The sequence below is a fragment of the Petaurus breviceps genome, unplaced genomic scaffold, assembly GCF_028583685.1.
Source record: "Petaurus breviceps papuanus isolate PSGF00001 unplaced genomic scaffold, PetGlider_PUasm1.0 90847, whole genome shotgun sequence".
In the NCBI taxonomy this organism is placed as follows: Eukaryota; Metazoa; Chordata; class Mammalia; order Diprotodontia; family Petauridae; genus Petaurus; species Petaurus breviceps.
In genome coordinates, this window is record NW_027187360.1 from 14,735,053 (window position 1) to 14,760,468 (window position 25,416).

At 43.5% G+C, this 25,416-nt stretch overlaps 1 protein-coding gene across 1 annotated transcript; it reads left to right on the top strand.

The window, feature by feature from the left end:
• Nucleotides 1-3,977: 3,977 nt before the first annotated feature.
• NPEPL1 (aminopeptidase like 1) lies at nucleotides 3,978-25,320 on the top strand. Its single transcript, XM_069072479.1, has 12 exons — nucleotides 3,978-4,197; nucleotides 5,692-5,877; nucleotides 7,512-7,679; nucleotides 9,281-9,370; nucleotides 10,478-10,559; nucleotides 11,861-12,003; nucleotides 12,651-12,728; nucleotides 20,024-20,124; nucleotides 21,399-21,522; nucleotides 21,875-22,051; nucleotides 23,249-23,359; nucleotides 24,378-25,320. Exons 1-12 carry the CDS (start codon nucleotides 4,048-4,050, stop codon nucleotides 24,531-24,533), a joined length of 1,566 nt encoding a protein of 521 aa, XP_068928580.1. The 5' UTR covers nucleotides 3,978-4,047; the 3' UTR covers nucleotides 24,534-25,320.
• The last annotated feature ends 96 nt before the right edge of the window (nucleotides 25,321-25,416 follow it).

The window sequence follows — 25,416 nt, forward strand, 5'->3', positions numbered from 1 at the left end:
TTCTTTGATCCTCACAACAACCCTGGAAGGTAGATGTTATCATCTTTTTTTACAGTGGAGAAAACTGAGGTATGCAATTGCCCAGGTTTGTTTAGTTAGTATCTGAGGCTTGATTTGAAATCCGTGCCTTCCTGATTCCAGTTCCAGCACTCAATGCCCTGTGCATCCTAGCTGACTGAGTCCACAATAAGTCAAGCAGAAACCTGCCCCATATCTGAATGGAATGCCTTGAAGACTCCAACAAAAGGACTTCAGGAGCTGGGAGTTATCCCTTCCCACTTCTTCTGGACTCTATTTACTTGTGGGAGAACGTGCCCCTGGTCCGAGGGGGGGATGTTTTATACCAACTCTTCTTAATATACCACTTTGTAAATACCAGTTTTCTAAAAGCTGATTAATTTTGTCTGAATGAAATCAACTAATAATTATTGAGGAAAGCATATCTGTGGGGACTTGTGAGTCATAACATTAGACAGACTCCAGCCCCTAGAACTCTGTGAGAAAATGTAGCAGTTGTCCTCTGAGGACCCAGCCCGCTAATCTGGGTGTGAGTTAGGAGAGCAAGTTCCAGAGCTTGGGCTACCCAAGATAGAAATATGTATTGCAAGAAGAGTAAGTGGAAGCATTACTCCTCTGGAGGTATCTGGGAAACAACCTTAAGGCAGTGTTTTTCCCTGCTATTAATGCCAAGAGAGCAGTCACCTACCAATGCCAATGTATTTTTCTTGTAATGACTCTTACCTACATGCAACTGGTTGACAGTTTAGAAAATATTTAGAGGGAAAAAAATGCTCACTGTGACAAATGCAGAATAATGAAACTAAGAAATGTGTCAAAGGCAGACGAATGGCACTCCATTTTAAAAGAAAATACTTGAATATTTAATGCAATCTAAATAAGTTATTATTGCTGTTATACTTTTTTTTTTGGTTTGTTTTTTGGAGGGGAGAAGGCAGGGCAATTGGAATTAAATGACTTGCTCAAGGTCACACAGTTAGTAAGTATTGTCTGAGGCCAAATTTGAACTCAGGTCCTCCTAACTCCAGGGCCGGTGCTCTATTCACTGTGCCACCTAGCTGCCCCAATTCCTATTATATTTTAAGTACTTTCAGGGGTGGGGAACCAACAGCCTCTATGCCACATGTGGTCCTCTAGGTCCTTGGGTACGGCCTTTTGACTAAGTCCAAGTTTTACTTGGAACAGAGCTATAAAACTCAGACTCAGTCAAAAGGCTGCAACAGGGGACCTAGAAGGCCACATGTGGCCTGGAGGCCACAGGCTCCCCACCCTTGATTTATTTTTTGGGTACATCTGAAGTGAATGTGCAGAAGTCAGTCATGGACTACAAAGTTCTACAATACTCACTGCCATTAAGTTATTATATAAGTTACATAAGTTCACGTAAGGGCCTGGTGACAGGTCTCATAAACATGTCAAATGATCATTCTGATGGTGTAAAAGAAATGTGTCCCAAGTTTCACTGGACAGTAGGGAACGAAGGCTTTGGTAGTCATTTATCTCAGCCTTAGTATCTGTGCTTGAGTCAAAACCAGCAAGCCCTGCCTAGTCCTGAGTGTGGTGGCCAAGACTAGGCCTCTCCTCAAGGGATTATAGAGTAGCCCTAGTGCTAGATTCTGCTCTCCCTCTTGCCATGGGGCTCCTGGGCTTATTCCCTCCCCTCCCCCATCCACCCTCAACCCTTAGGCTCTCTCTGAGGACTTTCCTCCTTGCTGTGGAGTTCAGGGACCATGCTGGGTGTTGCCTTGGGATAGTCTTTACCAAAGTCCTTTCCCCTACCACTGGGTTTGGGCTACTTGGCTCTGGGCCAGATTGGACTGGAAAGAACTTCTTGTCTTGAGTTGCACGGGACCTTCTTTCTCTCTACTCCTGCTTCCTTACTTCAGGATTTCTGCAGAATTCTACCAATCCTATGCATTCAAGGGCTGGGTAGAAGAATCCTTACTTCTTTTTAACTGATACATTTTTAAGTTTTTTAGGAATCCTTTCAAGGATGGGTCCTAGCACTCCACCATCTTCTCAGAGTTCACTTCAGTTCTTGTCCACTGTGTATAAAAAGTACCACCACTAAAGTTATATTTATGAATTCCTTGAGGTCATATGATCAATAGACTTAGACCTGAAAGGGACTTTAGAGGCCATCTAGTCCAATGCCCTCAAAACTGAGGCACAACAACCTAGGATCATATTTAGCACACTTTTCTCCTGTACCCAACTGCCTTAAAGGACCACTAATTTAGAACTGGAAGGGACCTTAGACAATGTCTAATTTAACCCCTTTCATTTTATGGTCCAAAGAGGTTAAATTACTAACTTGCAGGAAATCAGATACTAAATAGAGCCAGAAACCCCAATAACCAGGACAATGCTTTTTACTTCAAAAATTTTCAGTAAATATTGATTCAAAAGTATATTGAAACAGTTTGTAATTTTAATTTTGTAAGGTTTACTCAATGCCACAGTCAGCATGGTTTTAAGGGCATAGAAATGAAACTTTAATCTTTCCTGAAAAGTAGCTAATTAACAAATCTAAACAGGGAAGAACAAATTGTGAAAAGGATTGTGTATAGATGGGTTTTTCCCCAGACCTATAATGTTAACAGTGGAGGGGAAACCTATATGTATAATCTGAAGCACCGAGGTAATCATTACATTCCTACTACATGCCGAGCTCTAGGGATACAAAGTTAAGGGAAGGAAACAACATGCCCACATAAATGGGTAACCACAGTTAGAGTGTTTTAGAGGCAGCTGTCTGGTTCTGCCTCTAAGGGCGGACCCCATCAGTGCACTCTACCAGACTGTCTTTTTCCAACACCAGCATTCTGTAGCTTTTACTCCCTTGTAAAAGCATCCAGCTTCCACAGAACTCTGCTTATGATAATGCAGTTTACTTTTATCTGAGGAAAACCAAGTGATCGGTGGAGGCAACTGGAGGCAAAGGGAAAAAAAGGGGAGCAGCTGGGGATGTGGAGCAAGGTATTGTGCACGAAGGCAAAGGGGAAGAGGGGGGATCTTTTCCACCAGCCTCTTCATTCACTCTAGATCGGGATCTGTTTCAATCTGTTTACCTCCTCACCTCAAAAAGTGACAGTAAACTTGGGAGGTCAGGAAGTGGGGCGGCCCTTGGGGAAAAATATGAGGCTAGTTTCCCCAAATATTCCGAGGGGGCAGGGGTAGGAGGGGGGAGTCCATATAATGCGGGACTTATTCCTACCGGTCTCAGTCCTAAGTCCCCGAGTTGGTGCCTTGGGGATGGCGGGAAGTGGGTACTGAGAGCCCAACCGCAGACCCCCAGACACTGAGGCTGCATTTCAGACACTTCCCTTCCCTCAGCTCAAATGAAAACTACTCATTAGAGGTAGTCAGCCGCGGGCATTTGGCACTATCCCTTAAAGAAACCCCCGCCCCCGACAGCCTGACCCCCCAAGTCCTGGTATCTCTTCCCTCTCCTCTTGCAAATAACAGTCCTGCAAAAGCCACCAGAACGCCTAGCAAAAGAAAGTACGGGCCTTGCCTCATCCCCATTCCCCCACTCCCCGCGGATCCCTCCTCAGATCCCATCTTCCAGGACGGAGTCCTCCCGGGTTGCTTTACACCCTGCGCTCCTGGGTCCCTTCTCTGCTCTCCCAGAGGGAACGCTGCCCAGTTCTCCTAGGAAGACTATTCTCGCCCTCTTCCTTCGCCCCGCCTCACAGAAGCCCGCCCCGTTCCTTCGCCCCGCCTCTTCTCCAGGAGGAACCCGCCCCATTTCTTCGCCACGCCTCCTCCCCAGGCGGAGCCCGCCCCATTCCTTTGCCACTCCCCCTCTTCAGGCGGAGTCCGCCCTGTTCCTTCGCCCCGCCCCCCAGGAAGAGCCCACCCCACCCGGTCCCCTTCCTCACCGGCCGGGGCCCGAGTTCTCGCGAGCGTGAGAACCCCGGCCGGTGGGGAAGCCAGGGGGAGGCGGAGCACGGCCGGCGGGCACCTAGGGACGGGACGGCGCTGGAGCCGCGGCGGGGCCCGGGCGGGCGGGCCGGGGCTCCGAAGATGGCGAATGTGGGGCTGCAGTTCGTGGCGAGTGCCGGGGCCGGCGACCCGCAGAGCCGGCCGGTCCTGCTGCTGGGCCAGCTGCAGAACCTGCACCGCGTGCCCTGGAGTCACCTCCGCGGGAAGCTGCAGCCCCGGGTCACCGAGGAGGTGAGCTGGGGTCCGGGGCCAGGCCGGGCCGGGCGGGGCTGCGTGCCTCCTCCCTCGGACCGTCACGAACTTCCCCCTCCCTCCACCGCCTCCCCCCTGCGTCTCATCCCCTGGGCCCAGGGACTCCCCGCTTTCCATCTGGAGCCCCGCGGGGGAGGCTGTCACTGTAGATAAGGGGCCACCATGGACCCCCCTCCCCAAGTGTTGTAGACCCACAGACCCTGGGGCCAGAATGACCCCCTTCGACACCCACACTGCCCCCACCCAGGCCAGGGGTCTGGACTTTGAGGGGCCGAGAGTGCAAGAGAAGGCCCAGGCCCGATGAGGAAGAAGGAGGGCTGTGATGTGGCCGGTGGAAGTGGCCCCTCCTAACCCCAGCCCTCTCTGACCCTGAGGATTTACCTGCATCCCTCATTCCAGGCCTGGGTCCTGGCCGGACAGTGCCCTCTGCTCTGGCTCCACAGGGGGAGCGGGGTGGGGTTGGGGATGAAGAGGTTTGGAAAAATATTCAGCCCCATAAAACTCTGGAGCCTCTTATCTTTGTACACAGCTTTGGAGTCCTCTTTTCGAGATACTTGAGATAGCGAGGGCACTTAAGTCTTATCTTCCTTTTACTGGTGAAGAAACAGAGGCCAGGGAGATGCGGGCCCACAACCCAGTGTTTTCTGTTTCTTGCCCTGTGTTCTCTCCACTCGCCACCCTGACTTTTTACATAAGGGTCTATTTCCCTTTCCTCCTTTTTTTTTTTTTTTTTGAAGTTCAGTCCCCACCCGCTGTTACATCTCGGTGGAATGCTGAGTTGGGTGCTCAGAACAGGATAACATTGAACTCAAAACATGGCTTCCCCTCCCCCTTCCTTTTCTGGTTTTGCCTTCTGCCTGGAAAAGCTGCTCTCCAGGGTATCTGGAGTCCAGAGGTTCTTTGAGGATGTGAATGATGTCACTCAGACCTGACTCCTCCTCTCCTTCCTCTTTTAAGGCAACTTGGAAAAAAAAGGAGGGAGAAAAAAAGCCAGAGACTTGAGTCTCTCTAGGAAACTCATTTCTAAGGGGTTTGGATTTTCCTATTCCTGTTACCCAGGGCCCAGCTTTGAAGTTTTCTGCTATCTGATTCTGCATTTTGGAATCCTCAGGGTCTGGCTCTCTACTTGTAGTTTTGGAATGGAGCCATTGGCCCCTTCCTTCCAAGGACATCAGTTAACGTGACTCAAACCATTTGTAATTTAGAAAAATTTAGAAACCAGCCCTCAGCTTTTGACCAGAGGCATCTGCTTAAATTCCCTGATAGGGAAGAAGTTAGGGGGAAAGAAACTTAACTCCAGCAAGATGTGACACATCTCTCTAATTGCCAGATATTGACTGCCATGGGGAAACTGTGAAAATGCATGGCCTTTTAGAAGAGCACAGGCTCACATACAGGAATGTCTCTTAGTGCTGGCATTCTGATTTTTCATGTCTGTGCTCTCTCTTTCTCTGTGTCCTACCCTCCTATCAGATTTGGCAGACTGCATTAGGCACACTCAATCCCAACCCTACAGACAGCTGTCCTCTCTACTTGAACTATGCCACAGTGGCAGCACTTCCTTCCCGAGTGAGTCGGCACAATAGTCCCTCAGCAGCCCAGTTCATCACCCGCCTTGTAAGAAATTGCCTTCCAGGGGGAACCAACAGATGCATTTTGGTAAGTGGGTCCTGGGAAATTGTCTGGAATAAGTAGGTAGGAGATGATTTTTGTTTTTTTATTTTTATTAATATCTTCAATCAGTATCAAACACAAACATTTCTAATGTACAAAGAAAACTAAAAAAGAATTATATATGAAACTGTGAACTTCTGTTACATAGTTTGTTTTTTTACAGTATATATTAAATTTGACAAGAGAGTAACAAAATTGTGCTGTTTGTCACCTTCTGGACTTTTAAGTATCTTGGTATCTTTTTAATGTTTTATTAATGTTCCTTCTATTTTTATGACATTTCTAATTAATCCCCCTACCTCTTCCCCCCCCCCATCCCCCTCAGCCCTCCCTTGTAACAAAGTAGTTAAGCAGAATAAATAAGCAGATTGGCCATATCTGAAAATGTAGTTCTCATTCTGCATCTTGTCCTTTAACTCTCAGCCAAGAGGGAAGAGCCATACTTCATCAGTTCTCTGAAATCAGTTTGTCAAAGCATTGATCTGAGTTCTGTAGTCTTTCAAAGTTGTTTTCCTTTACATTATCATGGTCATCCTGTAAATTATTAGATTATACTTAATGTTGATTAGATAGTGCTTAATGTTTATGTGTCCAGTACCCTGGTTCTGCTCATTTCTTGTCACTAGTCAGTTGAACTAGATGGCTACCAGGGTCCAAAAATGTGTAATTCTGTGATTTATGCGTGTCATTTTTTTTTTCAGAAAGAAAAAAAATAAATGAAACTTTTCCATTCTTTCTCCCAACAACAGGGAGTACTGGCAAGAGGGTTCACTTTTAGTAGGGAATGTTGCATTTTCTTGTGTTCTGGATTTTCTTTTTTCATCTGGTTCAGGACCCCGGGTATGGATTGGAGTTGTTAGTTTTGGTTTTCTTTTTTTTTGGGGGGGGGGAGCAAGGCAATGGGGATTAAGTGACTTACCCAAGGTCACACAGCTAGTAAATGTCATGTCTGAGGCTGGATTTGAATTCAGGTCCTCCTGGTATTCTGTTCACTGAGTCACCTAGCTGCCCCATTGCTTCACCACAGTTAACAAAATTCACCTATACTCCTGTTTTAGAAATTCTTGTCAGGGCTACACTCTCACACGGTTTTTTTGCTTTTTGGAGGGCAATTGGGTTAAGTGACTTGTCCAGGGTCACATGGCTAGTTTTTGTGTTAAGTGTCTGAGGCTGTATTTGAACTCAGGTCCTCCTGACTCCAGGGCTAGGTGCCCTATTCACTGTGCCACCTAGCCGCCCCATACTCTCACACTTTAAATGAAGATTTCCTTCTTTTAATTCAGTAAACATCTATTAAGTCCCTGCTTTTGTCCAATTCATTGTTCTAAGCACTGAGCAAAATAAAAAGGTAAAGAAAACACAGCCTTCCTTACTTTGCTGTTTGTGTCCCCAGCACTTAGCATAGTGCTTTGCACATAGTGTGTGCTCAATAAATCCCTTATTCACTTAAAAAATAATAGTCCTTGGCCTCATGGAGCTTTGGCTGGTATGGTGGGAATATGACACATACTCAAAAACTGTAATACAAAAAAAAAATCTTAGATTCATCAGTCCTGAAACTGGTCAGTCACATTCTGGCTTCTTCCTTCCTCTCTCACGTCCACATTTTTGTGTTGCAGATGGTCTGTGAACGATCAGAAGTGTTTGCTTCTGCTTGTGCCCTGGCCCGAGCTTTCCCCCTTTTCACACACCGATCTAGTGCCTCAAGACGCACAGAGAAGACTGTCACTGTGGAGTTCTTCCTGGTTGGACAGAACAATGGACCTGTGGAAGTGACTACTCTAAAAGTGGGTGTTGGATTCAAACTATTTCACTCTGACCTCAGTCCAGGCACAGACAGTCCTGGGGCTCTCACTAGGACTTTTCACGGCTTGGGAGAGATGCTTTCCTCATTTTCTCTAGGAAAAACTAAGAAAGTCAAAAAGACCTTTTCAGAGCCCAGCTTCCTGGACTTTCTCTGGCCCTTGATTTTCTAATATTTCCTCACATCTGCTCTTTTCTAGGTGGGGTTTTACAACTCTGCCTTCAGAGAGAAAATTCTCTTGTTACCTTTGAGATGACATCTGTGGTGTTAGTACACTGTGGGCTTGATATAGCAGGATCAGATGAGAATGAGCCACAGTAGTTCTGACAATAACATCTATGATTTCAGCATATAGGTAGTTTCCAGTATCTACCATACACGAAGGGAACTCACTCATTTTCCCTGACAACTGTTTGAATTGAAAGATAGTGGGGCATTTTGTCAGGGCTAAAAAGTTACATAAACATATTTCATATCTAAGTTGCCAAATGCAAATAAACCTCCTTTTGAAAAAAGTTTTTTTTTTTCTCAATATAGAGCCTGAGACTATCTCATCAAATTTTATAGTAAATTGGGGAATCAGCATGGGGTTGGACCTTCAATCCATGGTCTGCCATGCTTGCCATGATGAAGCCAGAAAAGATGATGGGAGACTCACCAATTTCCACATTTTCCTCCTATCTTTCACCAGGAGTCACACATAGTCATTCCACTTTTGTTTTTTCTTTTAACATTGACTTCTTTCAAATCATATCCTTTCCCCCTTGTTAAAGATAGGAAATTAAGCTGAATCAACAGGTTAGATGTTTAGTGCCTTAGACTATGGAAGTAGTAATGGAGTGAAGCATAGGGAAAGCTGTGTAAATCAGCTCAGGGACAGACACTAAGCAGATCTAGGGTGGAGAGATAAGGATGGGCAGAAACCAGCATGAAGATTTAGATTGTTTTTGATGAGGCCAGTTTAAGCTGCAGAGTTCTCTCTGGGGAAGTTCTGGAGTTCAGGAGCTAGCTGAAGCATCCAGTTAGTTACAGAAATGAGAGAGAGAGAGAATGAATGTGTGTATTTACCTCTTGCTATATGTTTCCTGATTGGCAGTTCTTGAATCGTACATCAGTCACCCTTTTTACCTAAAATTCAACTATCCAGTTAAATTGCCATCAATGATGGAAAAGTTGGGGCATAAATGGGGGAAAGAGATAGTTTGTTTTCTTTTCCTCTTTCTTTAAGAAAGGGTGATTGTTCCTCTTTGCCATACCTAATAGACTATTCCACTAAATTCCATCTTCTGCAGAACACATATCTTTACCCTGTTGTATAAGTTGTGTTAACTACTCAGTATTCTATAGGCAGCTTAATATCAGGGGTCATAAGGAAATGGGAATCTGTTGTGGATGGGGAGGACTTAGAGTGTCTGCCTCCATCCTCAAGTCAGTAAATTCACAGCCTCTAGTGTGACATGTTCACTCTGTTGGAGGTTTGCTCCTGAACTGTTGTGTGTATGTTTAGTTAATAGGTACTTGATTCATACCTTCAGCACCGCTATCCCCTTGTTGACTATTCCTTTGGCTCTTCTGTATTTCCAGTGTTTGACCAGTGCAACTGAAGGTGTGAGGCTGGCTGCCCGAATTGTTGACACACCCTGTAATGAGATGAATACAGATAACTTTCTTGAGGTTTGTGATGCCTTCCTGGCATATTGGGCTGCAAGGAGGGAAGAAAGGCATTGTGATGGAGTGAGAGTAACGGAGTGATATCTTGGTAACTGCCAAAAGTTTCCTGGCTGACTAAAGTTTTTTGTCCTCAAAGTAATCATCATACTATCAGCAGGTGGTTATTAAGTGCCTCCTGTGCACAAGGAGTTGTGTTTAGTTACTGGGAAGACACAGGATGTCCTAGTGTGGGTGCTTGGGGACCATAGTGCTAGTTCTGGCCCAACTGACATGGTATAGTGGGAAGAGAGCTAGACTGGAAGTTTGAGAATCTGGGATCAAACCCCAGTTTAGCATTTATTAGCTGTGTGACTTTGGATAAGTAACATAACCTCTCTGAGCCTAAATTTCCTCACTTATAAAGTGAAGGGGTTCAGATGAGATAACTTTTAAGGTCTCTTCCAGCACTTAAATCCATGAGCCTATGAAGACAATTTCCTGTATCCTTGGGCAAGTCATTTTCCATCTCTGGGCCTTGATTTCCTCATGTGTAAAAGGAAGAGATGACTTCTAAGATCCCTTCCACCTGTACTACCCATATATATATAGAAGACACCATCCCTGCTCTTGAAAGGTTTACTGTCTGTTTGGGAAGTTGGGGTATATAACACATAGGAACATAACTGAAGTTAAGGTGGCACTCTTCAGAGGTGTGGGCGCAAAAGGATTAAGAAGGCAGGGAGAATTAACCTTATCTAGGTTAATCTGCAGAGGAAATGGTTTATTCCAAAGCTTTATTCTAGGTTTGTGGGGGCCATGAGGCATATAGAGGTGGTAGTCATTCTTATAAGCCCTCATGATCCCATGGTAGAATTAGAAGCATCATGCTCTTCCTTTGATGTTAATCCTTACACAACCCGGAGAAATGAGGAGCCTTATTTTTGAGGCCACCTTACTCTCCCTGCCTATGGATTCAATGCAGGTCTCAGCAACTGTTGGCTAGACGAGGAGCAGGCACTGTCAACCATTAAAAAACACCAAAGGGTGCATTATGGCACTTCAGAGAAATAGCTTTGATTCCATCTTCAGTTTGTTATTGTTTTCATTTTTTTCCCTCACAAAACCTTCTAGGAAATCAAAAAAGTTGGAAAAGACCTGGGGATAGTTCCAACCATCATCCGGGATGAGGAGTTGAAGCAGAGAGGATTTGGAGGTAGGTCCCATGATGAACTTTTGCCAAGGACTGGCCTCAGCACATCTAGCTGCAGCTCCCTGCTTAGTTGGGCATGTTGACCACAGTCAGGTGGTCACAAAGGCAATGTCATTCAACCTTTTGCATCAGATGAGAAGGAAATATATACCTATCTCTGGTATCTGAACCTATGAGCCAGAGCAGATCCTGTAAAAGAAGAGAGGCAGTCACTTGCTTTCTGAAGGTTTGTTTGTTCCATTAAGCATTAAAATCCTGTCCAGATTTCCACTTTCCATGTCATTTGGGAGGGAGAAGAGCAAAAGTGGAGAGAATTTATTCACCCCAACTATTTTTTGTTAAGTTTCTACAGGCCTCTCGCTGTAGCATGGAAAAAATTTAAAAATGTACTGTATGGCTTATTCTCTCAAGAAGTCTGTCTCTTTAGGGGACACGGCAGAGTGTATGACTCAGTGGTACTGACCTAGGAAAGCTAGGATAGATTTGTGTAGAAGGCAGTAGTCAGGGACTGACTTTCTGATGGGAGCAAGATTTGGTCATTACACTGAAGTCATTTCACTTTGGAAGAGAATATGATTGCCTCTTGTGTGCTGCAGATGTGACCCCAGGAAGTACTTTGCTTAGGATGACATAAGAATTAGATGTGGATTAAATGATTCAATATTAGAGCTATCCAAAATGGGTGACCCCAGGAGACAGTGGGTTCCATCTCACTTGAGGTCTTTAAGTAGAATTCTAGTTCAGTGATGTCAAACTCAAATAGAAATGGTCCCTTTGGAGCACTTGTTAACTTAGAAAATCTCAAATGAACATTATTTATGTTGTATTTTTATTTATTTTGTTAAGCATTTCCCAATTATATTTTAACCTTGTCCTGAGCAGGTTGGGAGTTTGACACCTTTGGTGTAGAATGCTATTTTGGGGGTATGTTGTACAGCTTCTAGGATGGACCAGGTGGAGGTGATCTCAGTTTCCCTCTGTGATTCTGTGGACTAGTTTGCATCCCTTGTACCACAGTGAGCGTGCTGAACAGTAGAGTCCAAGTGCCTCACCCCAGATGACCTGAGAGAATTTTTTTAGGCCGTCTTTGGATCAAACAGTCAACAAACATTAAACACTAATACTTTGACCGCCAGGCACTGTTCTAGGTACTGGGGTTACAAAACTGCCCTCAAGGAACTTGCAGTCTATTGGGGGAAGCAACATGTCTACATACACCTAAGAATATACATATATGAGCCATGGTCAGGTCTTTATTAAGATTGGTGGTGGCCTCACAAATGGATCTCTCTTCTACCCAATAGGTATTTATGGAGTGGGCAAAGCTGCTGTGCACCCCCCTGCACTGGCAGTTCTCAGTCACATGCCTGAGGGTGCCACTCAGACCATCGCGTGGGTTGGTAAAGGCATTGTCTATGACACCGGGGGGCTCAGCATTAAAGGGAAGGTGAGATTCCATGACTGACCTTGAGGGCTATACTGAGGGATAACTGGGGCCAGAATCTCTATTCCAGGTTTCTCTGAGGTACCCCTGCTTCTAGAGGAGTCAGACATACTTCTGTGAAGCTGGATTGGGAAGAGAATAGAAGGGGCATCAGCAGTTGAGTCAGTGCCCATGCGGAGGGTTGATGATTTTAGTAATGCTTTCTGTCTCTGGCACAGCAGTCTCATAGCTTGGGGTGGGGGGGGGGGAATCTTCTTTGAGTCTAGGCCCCCACCCACTAAAACCTCTTCATAGCCCAGGACTCTGAGCATGCATGCCAAGTGCCTCACAGCACAAGCAGAAGTGTGATGAGTGATGAGCTCAAGGTAATGAAGCAGCTGTTTTAGAACAATGTTCTCCCTTTCCGTTTACCAGTTCTGTTCCCAGTTTTGCTTGGGATCTCAGACAGGTTACTGTTGCTATCCATACCTTGAGTTCTCTTTAGAGGAGAGAGTGGTTTTAGGATCATAGAATATTCCATGGAAGCCAAGGGAAGTGGGAAGGACCCTGTGAGGATGGGACCCCACCTGTGACTATGTGTTTGAGGTACTAGGTGGGCTGTAGGACTGTGTCTGGCATCTCACCTAATCTCCTTGCCTCTGTGCTGACAGACCACCATGCCCGGCATGAAGCGTGACTGTGGGGGAGCAGCAGCTGTCCTGGGAGCCTTCAGAGCTGCTGTCAGACAGGTGAGTGAGGTCCAGACATCTTCATCCTGTAGCAAGGAAGTTTCATAGGCATCTCTGCTGATGTGCTGATGCCTGTCTAGGCATCTGAGCCCTGACACCTGTGACAGTGATAGGAAGTGATGACAAAGGCCCAGATTTGGGCCTTTAAAGCTGGAAGAGACTTTGGAAAGGCATCCCTTTTAGTCCTCTTATCTTATAGATGAGGGAAGTGAGGCCAGACAGGTGCAACAATCCCCCACGACATGCAGCTGGTCACCATGGTACTGGTCCCACATGACCACTCCACAGTCAGTGTACTTGCAGTCACACCCCATGCTACTGCTCATTATTGGTTTTTTTCCTTTCTTTTTTTTTCATTATTTTTTTATTTAACCAAATTACAGTCCCTCAGTTTGTAAAGAAGCAGCCTGGGATCAGATTCCCAGAACTGTGACTTATTGGGCAAGTCACTTCCCTTTTCTAGAGTGCAGTCCCCTTTGACCTCACAATGATGATTTCCAGTTTTCATTTATCTCTTAAGCCTAAAAACTGTCTCTGTTCCACTCACCTGTACATCACTTCCTCCTTTTCTTGGCCTTGTCAGAATCAAACTAAACTCTTTAGGGGTTGTAAAGTGCGTATCTTTTTTTTTCCCCCAACTTTTATTTCTTTTTTAATTAATTTGTATGTTTCCTTTTAGTTTACAGGATTCAATTCCACAATTCCTTGAGTTTCACATTTTGTCCCCCTCCCTACCCTCCCCAACATGGCAGCTTATAGTCAAGTATGGGATCTGTAAATACTTTCACATTATACATTAGTCACTTTATAAAGACGGATTGTATCAGCTGGAATGAAAAATGGTAAAGAGGACATAAAACCAAATGAGAGAAGGAAAAAGATCAGGTATTTTGCTTCCACTTCCCAAAAGTGCTTATCTTTTAATAAACACTGTGAGGGAAATGGTGTAAGGATTAGTTCAGTTTTATAGAAGGGAAGTGATTTGACCATCCATGATGATATAATTAATAAATGTCAGAGCTGGAATATTTGTAGCTCCTCGCCTCAGTAGTAGACCTTAGATTGTATCAAGGTGGTGAATAGCAATAATAACTTTTATTTTGTGTCTGCATCAGTAGGAGGAGGTTAGGTTGTGGATACCATGATAGGTGAGTATTTGGCTCAACAGAAAGAAAGTTAACTCCTGCAGAAGGGGAGAATTGCAAGCCTGAGGAGGTTATTCTGGTTAAAATTCTAATACTGAAAGCCCAGGGAACATTGGAACTTGTAACTTGACAATAGTTCCAGAAAAGAGCAAGCCTGTGAATGTAAACCAAGCATGGGCCAGCTCATTAACAGTTGCAGTGCCTAGGTTTGAGGGCTAAATAATAATGGAGAATTTTTGTCTAGCATCACTTAACTAAACTCTTCGGCTATTGCCTACTATAGCTTTCCACTGCCCTTTCATATCAACCACCAGCCCTTCTCATCAGTCACAATCCTTTATTAAAGCACAGCATGGAAAGGGCTTACACATTGCCTTTTTGAGAAGCCAGCACTGCCCAGCCTCATTTCCTGAGGCTCCAGTAGGGATGTGACTGGACTGAAGTTGCAGGAACCATGGGAGCCTATGGGATTTGTCAACAGTTTTTACAGTGGTTTTCTCCCAGGGTCAAAAGGACATCAGGATGCTTAATTCCAAGTTAATCACGTAGAGAAAAGTTACTTAAAACTTCATTCTTCAGAGTGATTTTTCTGTTGTTTGGAGGAATTTAGGTTGAACTCTGTCCTTTTGGACCAAAATAGACTGCTGTCTTCAATTCTGGCATTTATTTAATTCTTCTCCAAAATTAATAGCCATATGTAGACTATTGGATTAAGTGGGAAGGGGGCCTTTAGAAGTAGATAATGATCTTGTCTGAGAAACTGGATTGGCTTACAGGCTAGGAATTTCTATGCCAACACATCATGATGGTTCAACAGTGGGGTGACTTATCAGTTTCTTCCCCTGGCCAGATAGAAGAAGATCAGCATAAAGCTGGTGCTAGAAATAGCAATTGTGACCCACTCTGAAGGAAAACATTCAAATGCTGTCTAAGGGGCCTTATCTCCCTTATAAATCAGAAATAACTTAGACTTACTGAGCAGTGATTTCCCTCCACGAAGTATTGGAAGCTCAAAAGAGCCTTCATCCTTCTGGATTAATGTGGAAGATCTGCACAGGATGTGGCCAGATTCCAAATTCCAGTTCCTCAACCCTGAATTATGCTTTTCACTTTATATTGAAGCCATAGCAGACCTATTTGAAGTTAGAGAAATGTAAACCTTGTGGATTAATCATTAGAGACCTACAATTGAAACCAGATTGGAGAAGACTGGAGAGCATCTTAGTTCAGTTGCTAGTGTGATAGAATTTCCCATCTCCAGTGACTGTAAATCACATGTAGAGTTCCAAGCACCTAGAGGCTGCTGTGTTTTAAATGAATGTGAATATGAATAATTGTATTTCCCCTGACTCTTTGGTGGGCTTGGAAGTGTCCCTTCCTTGGGAAACTTATAAAAACATTTTTTGAAACACCAGAAAAATTCTGTTAACTAGGCCAACTGAGTAGTTGGAGAAGAGTGAATTCCCAGCCAGGGGTCAGGAAAGAGGGTTGATGTGATGAGAAGCAACGTGATGAAGTAGAAAGGATTCCTGGAGTCAGAGGATCTGTGTTTGAATCCTGGATGTGCTATTTATTGCCACTATGAATCAGAGCAAGTCACTTAACCTCTCTTGGCCTCAGTGTCCACATCTGTAAAATGAAGGGATTAGATTAGTCAGCCCCCGTGATCTCTTTCAGCTCCAAATCTATAATCCTATGATCTCCAGTTCTAATATTGAGTAAGAGTCAGAAAGTTTGAGTTGTAGAGGCTACTGCTGGGTGGGAAGCAATAAATGAGGGGGATGATGAGATGTATAGTAAGATCTCATTAATTCTCTGGTTAGGAATTTAGAGTTTGTGATAATTTAGAAATGGAGCCTGATGCATGTAGTAATTTTGGACAAGTGACTTCCTCTCTTTGGAATTCAGTTTTCCTATCCATTAAATCAGGGATTAGACTGGCTAGTCTCAAAGGTCTCATCCAGTTAATGCATTCTTCTACTTTTGTGCCATCTACAAAATGAATTTCCTAAATAAATGGATAATAGAAACAAAATTGTGAAAAGGGTGATGCTTTATCTTCACGAGAGAAACTAATTTCAGGCATCTAAGGAGGTACCTGAGACAAACCTGTAAAGGATGGAGCCTTCACAGTTTGTTCCTTCCTTCTTCCCTTCTCTCACATTTCAGTGAATTTCCTAGTGGTTTTGGGGAGGTTGTTTGGTTTAGTGAGTTTATCAAAAAGTTTCTCAGTAAAATGAGGAATGTAGTAGCTTTGGTTTTCTGATAACATAGCCAGATTGAGGAATTTAGAAGGAAATATTGATTCATTTCTATGAGTTCTGTGGAAGTTTTTTGAGGGTGACCCATATGGGAGGTCATAACAACCAGTAGCCACTTAGCTTGGATTTTTCTGTCTTCTAGAAATCAGGACTATCAATTTAGCATCAATAAAATGTGTAAATCTGGACAAGTTCTCTCATGCTGGTTCCTACAAGTCCACTATTAGTGATTCATTCCTTTGGTCTGAATCATTGCTATCAATCAACAATCATCTATTAAGAGTCTACTATGCTAAGCCCTGGAGATATAAAGACAAAAATAAAAAAGTTCCTGCTCTCGAAGAGGTTACTTTCTATCCCTAGAGTCTCTTTTAGATATGTAGTAATCTCTAAGACAGGTAACACATTAAGATATTATTTATAGTATGAATGAATTTATCAGATCATTTTGTTCCTTGACTGGTCATTGAGGGACAGAATCAGTATACAGAACCAAATATCTGAGTATTGGGCCCTTTTTAAAACTTCTGTCTGCCTCACCTCTCATATCCAATCAGTTGCTAAATCCTGTTGCTTCTTCAGTATCTCACACCCTCTGTATTTTTATTGCTACCACCTCTCTGGACTCTTGAAATAACTTCTTCATAGGCCTCTTCTATTCTTTTCCAATCCATTCTCTTTACGAAAATAAGATAGTATAGATCTGGTCATGTCACTCCTCCATTGAAAAATCTTCAGTGGCATTCTTATTACCTACCAAGGAAAATTCAAATTACTCTTCGTTCAAAGCCCTCTACAATCCTAGGCCAGTATACCTTTTTTTTTTTTTTCAACTTTATCTCACTCAACTTCCCTACCAGGGTTTCTGTACTTTAGCTAAGATGGATTGGTCTGTGCTCCTGAACATCCCTGCTCTTTTCTACATTTTCCCTTTGCTCACAATACTCAGTTTGCCTGAACTCTGGAATGTCTCCTCTCCCTCTACAATTTCTCCCAGTCTATTGGCTCCTTCCCTGCTGATACCTACAAACATGCCAGGGCCACATCCATCCTTGAAAAAAAAAACTTGACCCTTTATCAACTAAGCTATTTGTCCTCTCCCCTCAGATCTCTACACCGATTACTATCCCCTCACAACTCAGTCCCCTTCCAGTCTGACATCTGACCACTCTCTCCAAAGTTACCAATGATCTCTTGACTTCGAAACCAGATGGCCTTTTCTAAGCCCTCATCCTCCTTGACCTCTCTGCAGTATTTGATACAGTTGACAGCTCCCTCCTTTAAGTTTTTCTACCTGTTTTTTCACAAAACTGCTTTCCCCTGCCTCTCTTATCACTCCACAGTGTCGTTTGCTGGATCATCATCCATGTCCTGCCCCCTAACTTGAAGTGTCCTCTCAAGTCCCTGTGCTGGGCCAATCTTCTTGCTCAGTGATCTCATCAATATTCATAGGTTCAGTTGTCATCCTTATGCAGATGACTGTCAATTCTACCTCTCTTAAGTTAACTATAAAATAAAACCAAATTAGATGGTTATTTCAAAGTTTAAAGATTTTGAAAGTAACTCAAATTATATTCCTCAAAAGTTATTTTACAGAAATTAAAAAAAAATCTAAAAAGCATAGGGATCATGAACAGGACTATGAAATGAAGGACAATATTTCCACCACCCTTTCAGTAACTAGTTAGCACTATTGCAATCATCTTTGATTCTTCCCTCTCCTTACCCCCTCTGGCCAATTAGCTCCCAAAATTTGTTTATTGTGTCTACACCACATCTCTAGGTCTTCCCATATTTTTCTGAAATCAGCTTCCTTATCACAGTCATATGCTATAACTTATGAGCATCCCCTTGATATCCAATCCTTTGCCACCACAAAAAGCTGCTACAAATATTTTTGTAAGTGTAAGTCCTTTTCCTTTTTCTTTGATCTCTTTGGGGTACAGACTTAGTAGTGCTATTGTTGAGTATGCATAGTTTTATAGCCCTTTGGGTATAGTTCCAGATTATTATCCTGAATGGTTGGACCTATTCACTACTCTACCAGTAGCTCATTAATATAACTGTTAGTCCTTCATCTCCTACAGAGTTTGTCATTTCAGATAGGTGTGAGGTGGTATGTCAAAGTTGTTTCAGTTTGACTTTCTCTAATCAATAGTGAGTTAGAGCATTTTTTACATGGCAATAGATTTGATTTCTTCTGAAAATTGCTTGTTTATGTCCTTTAACCATTTATCAACTGGAGAATGTCTCTTATTTTTATAAATTTGACTCAGTTCTATATTCAGCATTTATTTGAGAAGAAGGCCTTTATCAGAGAAACTTGCTATAAAAATTTAGATATTACTTCATTGCCTATGGTACCTTTTTAGCAAAATGTAGTTTCTTTGATTATCTCTTTTGATTGGATCTATTTCTGCTTTTGCTTTGCCTGAGATCATGATTGCTGCCCCTGCCTTTTTTTTTTACTTCAACTGAAGAATATTAGATTCTGCCCCAGCCATTTAATTTTAACTCTGTATCTTTCTTTTTCAACTATGTCTCTTGTTAACATATTATTGAATTCTGGTTTCTAATCTGTTCTGCTATCAGTTCTTATTTTGTGGGTGGGCTCATTCCATTTATATTCACAGTTGTGATAGTTAACTGTGTATTTCCCTCCATCCCTTTTTCTTCTTTTTCTTCTTTTTTCTCTCCTTTTATACTCTCCATCCTCAAAAGTCTGTTTTGCTTTGGACCACTTCCTGCCTTAATCCCTCTTCCCTTTTATAATCCTTTGCCCCTTTCCCTTATCCTCTTCCCCTCCTATTTCCTTCATTTCTATATGTTATTCATATTCTTTGATCACTTATCCATTGGGGTCTGGGGACATATTTTAAAAAGCATTTTGCCTTTACTGGTTCGTTCCATGGGCTATGTTTCCAGAGCCCTTGACTTCAGTGTCAAAAACATTAATTCTAGTTTCAGCTGTACAGTTTGGCATTATTAGGCCAGTTACTTTAACCTTTGGTGCTCAATTTCCCCATGTATAAAATGGATATGTTCTGCCTGCATCTCACAGTGGTTGGGGCAGCAGAGGATTCATGTGAGATCATCAGCTACATTTCACACCTGCAGGTGAGCAGTCAGTCATCCTAGGGTACAAGGAGGAATTTTTGATCTGATACTAGCATTTATCACAGAGCCTTTTGAAGCTGGCAGAGAAAAGGAATCTTGGTTAGGAGGAGGGATCCTGGAGTTTGGGAAGGGCATGGAGGTTGCTTCTGGTTCAATATGAGGAAGGGACATGAAGAGTGGTTGGGTGGGCCTTTTCCAGGGTGTACTAGCACAGATTTTTTTTAAAGTATTTTGCCTTTGTCAGGGCCATGGGTCAAATTTCCAAGTCTAGGGAGATGAGAAATGATTCCTTCAAGAAAATGTCTTAAGAGAACACTCTTAGTAAGATTGTAGACCAATATACCTCTTATTTCTTCTGCTCTTAGTCTAATTTCTTTGCCTTGCTAATGAGGAAATCAAAGTCTGGTGAGGGAAAGTGACTTGCCCAGGGTCACACAGGGAGTGAGAGGCAAAACCAGACTTAAAGTTCAGGTCCCTTCACTCCTAGCCCTTGTTTCAGCTTCAGAAATCTCTCTGGCTTTAGATGATTCACCTTCCATGTAGTCATATTTCTTTGGAAATTCTCTCTCCAAACATGGATGTTTGGACTTTGAAAATCCCGTTTGATTTTTATACTCACTACCTTGCCCTTTACAAAATCCCCTGCAAGACTGAGGAGGCCAGCAGGAAAATAGGGCATGAGTGTGATGTGGGGGTGTTCTAACCACTTCTTGGCAGGATGTAACTGATCCCACTCTGGTTCCTCCCAGCCATCACATTTACCTTCTTTCAGGGCTTCAAAGACAATCTCCATGCTGTGTTTTGCTTGGCGGAGAACTCTGTGGGGCCGAATGCAACAAGACCTGATGACATTCACCTGCTGTACTCAGGAAAGTAAGGTTGTCTCCATACTTTCCTTGAATGCACCTTTCCCATACAACTTTGTATTCATCATCCAACCTTTTTTTTCCTCCCCATTTCATCCAATGCAAATTTCCATCACCAGTTTCCATTAGGGACACCATAAGTGTTGTAGTTGTCTTTGCATAACTCAATGTCTTTGCATAACTCAATGTCTGCAACCTTATTTGGCGGTGGGATACTTTGGATCATGTCTATTGACTGATTCCCTGGCTGCTATTAGGATCATAGGGCTGGTGGAGACCTTAGAGATCCTGAAGACCCCACCATCATTTTACAGAAGAGGAAATTGAAGCATAGAGAGTTTCACTGTCTGTCCAATGATCACAAAACTGGAGTTATGAATGTTCTGGTGATAAAGTATGGTCAAAGAAATTGTGAAATGAAATAGTGGAAATTAAGTCTGCCTGTGGAAACATTGAAACACCCAATAAGCATTTTTTTATTGATCCATAATTAGACAGTTAGTCATTTACAATGGAATAACCATTAGGATTGACAGTTTCCTGACAGTACCCCTAGTCATATCACAAAGGAAGTGCTGATCGGGCATTTTTATTGTCAAAGTGTTTCCTTGTCAGCTTACTTTTCCCATATGATGTAGGTAAGGATATGTGGTAGATTCTCACTCTAGTGGGGAACAGGCATCTAATGCAGCTAAACAGCTTGCCCCAGGGTGCAAGAACAAGTTACTGGCAGAGCCAAGCCTAGAAACCAGGTTTCCAGGTTCAGGAGTCTTTCTAGATCATACTGCTACTGTGTCTCCATTTATGGGCTTGCCATCAAACAGAACTTTAGTTATAAATAGCTCTGACAGACTTGTCCTGGGGCAGGCAGCAGTGAGGCTAACTGAGAACATCTTGGCTTGATAGCTTTTTGAGGCAGGAGGACCCTTCTCAGGTAGTACTTTGAGTCTTCTGTTAAGTTAAAATAGAAGCAGTGTGGTGCTATGGACATAGCCCTGGGCTAGGATTCAGAAGACACTGGCTGTAGTCTCAACTTTACTTTTTGCTCATCTTGGACAGACCCCCTAACTTTTCAGAAACTTAGTTTCCCCATTTGTAAAATTGGCATCACAATATCTACTCACTAATATGATTGTGTAAATTGTATAAGATCCTATTATTAAGATCTACTGTAAAGTCCCCTGCAACTAGAGGGAATTATAATTGGGTACCTCCATTGTCAGGGATCCTATAAATGACATGAATCTTATTAAAGAATTAGAATGAGCTCTGTCTCCCCAGGACTGTGGAAATCAACAATACAGATGCCGAAGGTAGACTGGTGCTTGCCGATGGAGTGTCCTATGCCTGCAAGGACCTAGGGGCTGACATCATTCTAGATATGGCTACACTTACTGGAGCTCAGGTATGGAAGGCAGGGAAGATTACACCAGAGGGCTCTGACCCCATGTTCCTGATCCTTGGGTTGTTGGGTTGCTGATCCTGTGTCTCACTTCTTCCTCATGTCCCAAAGAGCATCCCTTTGTTTGAAAGTAAAATTTCTTGAGGTCTGGTGGGAGGGAAGCTGCTGTGTCTTCTGTATCTCACGTCTTACCAACCTGAGGCTAAAGTGGGCAAGAAGTCTGTTGTTCGATACACAGGTAGGTGAGGCCATCACCTCTCTTTCTGTCCCTCTCTGTGTCCCTCTCTATATTTCTTTGTTTTATTGTCCTTGCCTTTTTCTTGCTATCTTCTTATTCTCCCCCTCCCTATTCTAGGGAATTGCCACAGGGAAGTACCACGCTGCTGTCCTCACCAATAGTGAAGAGTGGGAAGCAGCATGTGTGAAAGCTGGAAGGAACTGTGGGGACTTGGTGCACCCCCTGGTCTATTGCCCAGAACTTCACTTCAGTGAATTTACCTCGGCTGTTGCAGATATGAAGAACTCAGTGGCGGTAGGTTCATTTTCAGAATATTAATCAAATTAGCAGCATTGACTGAGACATATGCAAGGCTACCACAGTGTCTGAGCTAAGTGAGGTAAGTGGGTAGATACACAGAAAAGGGAAGACTCTGCCCCCACTCTTGAGGAGTGTAACTACACAAACATATGTTCATGTGCACATGAAAAAGATGTGAAAAAGATTTAGAAAACATAGAAAGCAACAAGGTAGATTGAGTGTGTAAGGAATAGTTCACAGAGGAGAAAATGGTTCTATGTGTGAATAAATGAAAGAATATTTTTAAGTGCTTCCTATGTACTAAGCACCACACAAAATGTGTAGATACAAATACAAAAGTAAAAATAGTCCCTGCTCTCAAGGAGTCAACCTTCTAATAGAGAAACCACAAGAAAGAGAGTAGTCGTCGGGGGGAGATACCCTAGCCAGGAAAGGTACAGGAATGGGAATTGGAGGTGTAGGGAAATAAATTGACCCACTATCTGGAATCAACAGAGGTGATTTGATCATGGTTCCAAGAACTGGTAGGGAAACAGGAATGGAGTGGAACAGGACACATGAGGCGGTGTTGCTTGGCAGTAGGGATGGCCAGAGAGTGGGCAGGAAGCAAGGGTCTTTGTTCTGAAGGATAACTTTGGGGGACAGGAGGAGATATTCCAGATTCAGGAGAGGGGCGGAAGCAAAGAGAGATGGGAGTGTGAGAAATAGGGATTCTAGGTGAACAGTAAAGCTGGAATTTTCACACACTACCATGTGGTTTATCTTGGATTGAAGACTTGTATGTCTTTGCATATGTGTCTTGTTTCTCCAGCTAGACCATGTACTCAAGTATAGGAACTCTGTTAAGATTGTTTGTATTCTCACCTCTCCCCGTTACCCCACCTATTGCTCTGCACATTATAAGTGATCAGTAAAACTGTTTTTAATGCATAGGAACTTTATGTTCCTGGATACCCAGCCCTTTGATTCTCAGGTTACTGTGGCATGAATTTACCAAGACAATAGTACCCATGCCCCCGGGAAGTGAGCAAGACAGGTTTAAACTCTGAAGCTTTAAAACAGCGTGCTGTCACTCTCACTTGCTGCAGCTGATCAGGTTTAAGAATAATGAGGCCTTTTATAAATTCTCACCTCCCTTCTGCAGACAAGTAAGACCTCTCTGCAAAGTGTAACATCTTAAACTCTTCCCAGGACCGGGACAACAGCCCCAGCTCCTGTGCTGGCCTCTTCATTGCCTCCCACATTGGCTTTGACTGGCCTGGTGTATGGGTCCACCTGGATATTGCTTCCCCAGTGCATGCAGTGAGTATCTGGAATTTCTCTCCCTATCCTGTTCTCCTAAAAGTTCTTAATAAAAGGATTTGTTCTGTGAAATTTGGATTCAGTCAAAGGGCTACACTTGAAGACCTAGAGGGACACATGTGACCTTGAGGCTGCAGGTTCCACACCCCCCCCCCCAATTCTTTTTCCCTAAATTACACCTCATTGTTTTATGTTTATTTGGTATTGATTTCTCTTCCTGCCTCTTTATTGATTTTTTTTAAAGCAGTTGGGGTTAAGTAACTTGCTCAAGGTTACATGGCCAGGTGTTTCTGGGTGGGTACTAAGTGTCTGAGCCCAGATTCAATCCCACGTCATCTCGACTCTGGGGCTGGTGTCCTTACTCACTGTGCTACCTGGCAGCCCCCTCTTTATTGATTTTTAAAGATATTTCTTGAACTATCCTACAATTATATTTTGTACAGAACTATTCCTTTCAGCCAAGGCTTTTTTTCTTCCATACTCTTGGGATGTTTTCTGGCTCTTTGGCTGTGGTTCAGGTTAACCAGAAGCATGTTTTTTCCTTAGACTCACTCAGAGTGGCTCAAACTATCACTGTGGGTATTTTGCACCATAATTGAGTCTCCCTAGAACAGAACAATTGGCATATGATCAGTGCCCCTACCCTGGGACTCCTCAATGTGTTAAGAGGTCCCCATCATTCTCTTCCCCTCCCCGCACTTCCCCAGTATTCCCAGCCCAGCAGACAGAAAGCTAGGGATGGGAAATGACATGGAAACAGGTGAGTTCACTTTCCTTCACTCAGTAGATGGTAATGCTTGAAGGAAGCCTTTTGCCATAAACCTGTTATAGCCAACTTTGGATTTTCATGCCTAAAGAAAAATAGTTGTTGATAATCCAAAGAGAACTTAAAATTAGTTTATGCCTGTGCTGTGACTTGCTTCTTAAAAGCAGCAGCAGAATCATTGCCTTCCTCATGAGCCTTATAGGAAGATGCACCTTCGTATTCTACTCAGTTCTGTTACTGGTTTGCTTCTAGGGGGAGCGAGCCACAGGCTATGGTGTGGCCCTCTTGCTATCTCTCTTTGGCGGAGCCTCTGAAGATCCGCTCCTGAACATGGTGTCTCCTTTGGGTGAAGATGTAGATCCTCCGGGAGACATGGAAAGAGACTGCAAAAGGCGGCGCCTAGTGTGATCCTCTTCTACCTTAGCCCACCCCCAGGGCCCAGGCACCCCCAGGGTCTCTTACCTCACTTTGCACTGATTAATTTTAAGTAACTGCAAGATTCCGCATTAGAGAATGGGATTTTTTACTGTCATGATGATGAAATTGTTCCTTCCTACTTTTTAAGAGGTTTGGGGGTTAGGAGGGAGGGAAGGGAGGGTCAGGGGTTGTTTGGGCTTGTTTTTGTGTGAGATAACTGTTTTGCACAGTTACCTAACAATTCAGCCCCCTTGGCTTTTGCGAACTTCACTAACTCCCAAGAACAGAAGGAGAGCATAACCTTCACTGTGACCTCACAGTGTCACTTCAGCCTATCTGTGCTCTGAGTCTGTGATGCTGCAAAGCAGCTGCCAAGCAAAGGATTATTCACTGTGCTGCCATGAGGTCATCTGACTCAGCTTCTTGAGGAAGTTGCTGCTTCTCAAAATGCAGGCAGGAGGAAGGAGCTGCCCTGGTTGCATCTCTCTGGCATCAGCAGTCCCAGCGCCCAGCACATCATAGCCTCCACTGCTGGCTGCAGGTCTCTCATCTTCTGTGAAGTACTCTCTACCTGTCCTTTTGTCCTGCTGCCCAGAGAAAAGGTGCACAGAGGCTAGGCCAGACCACATCTTCAGCTAGTGCTTCTCTTTGGGAGGAGAGAAAATATTAACTGATGGATCCAGACTTGAGAATCAATTTCATCAACAGAGTGAAAGGATTCTTTTGCTCTGACTACTTATATTCTACTTAAGATTTTATTAAATCCAAATGCATCATCCCTCTCTGATTTTTTGACTTTTTTTCCTTTTGTCTTTTTATCATGTTGGTGAGAGCTGACACTGGGCTCTCCAGGACTATATATCATTGGACAACA

Bases quoted from the DNA above. Each gene is read 5' to 3' on its own strand.
- NPEPL1 (XM_069072479.1), top strand. From the start codon at position 4,048: ATGGCGAATGTGGGGCTGCAGTTCGTGGCGAGTGCCGGGGCCGGCGAC. The intron at 4,198-5,691 runs GTGAGCTGGGGT...CCCTCCTATCAG, and splicing joins AGCCCCGGGTCACCGAGGAG to ATTTGGCAGACTGCATTAGG. The intron at 20,125-21,398 runs GTAAGGTTGTCT...CTGTCTCCCCAG, and splicing joins CACCTGCTGTACTCAGGAAA to GACTGTGGAAATCAACAATA.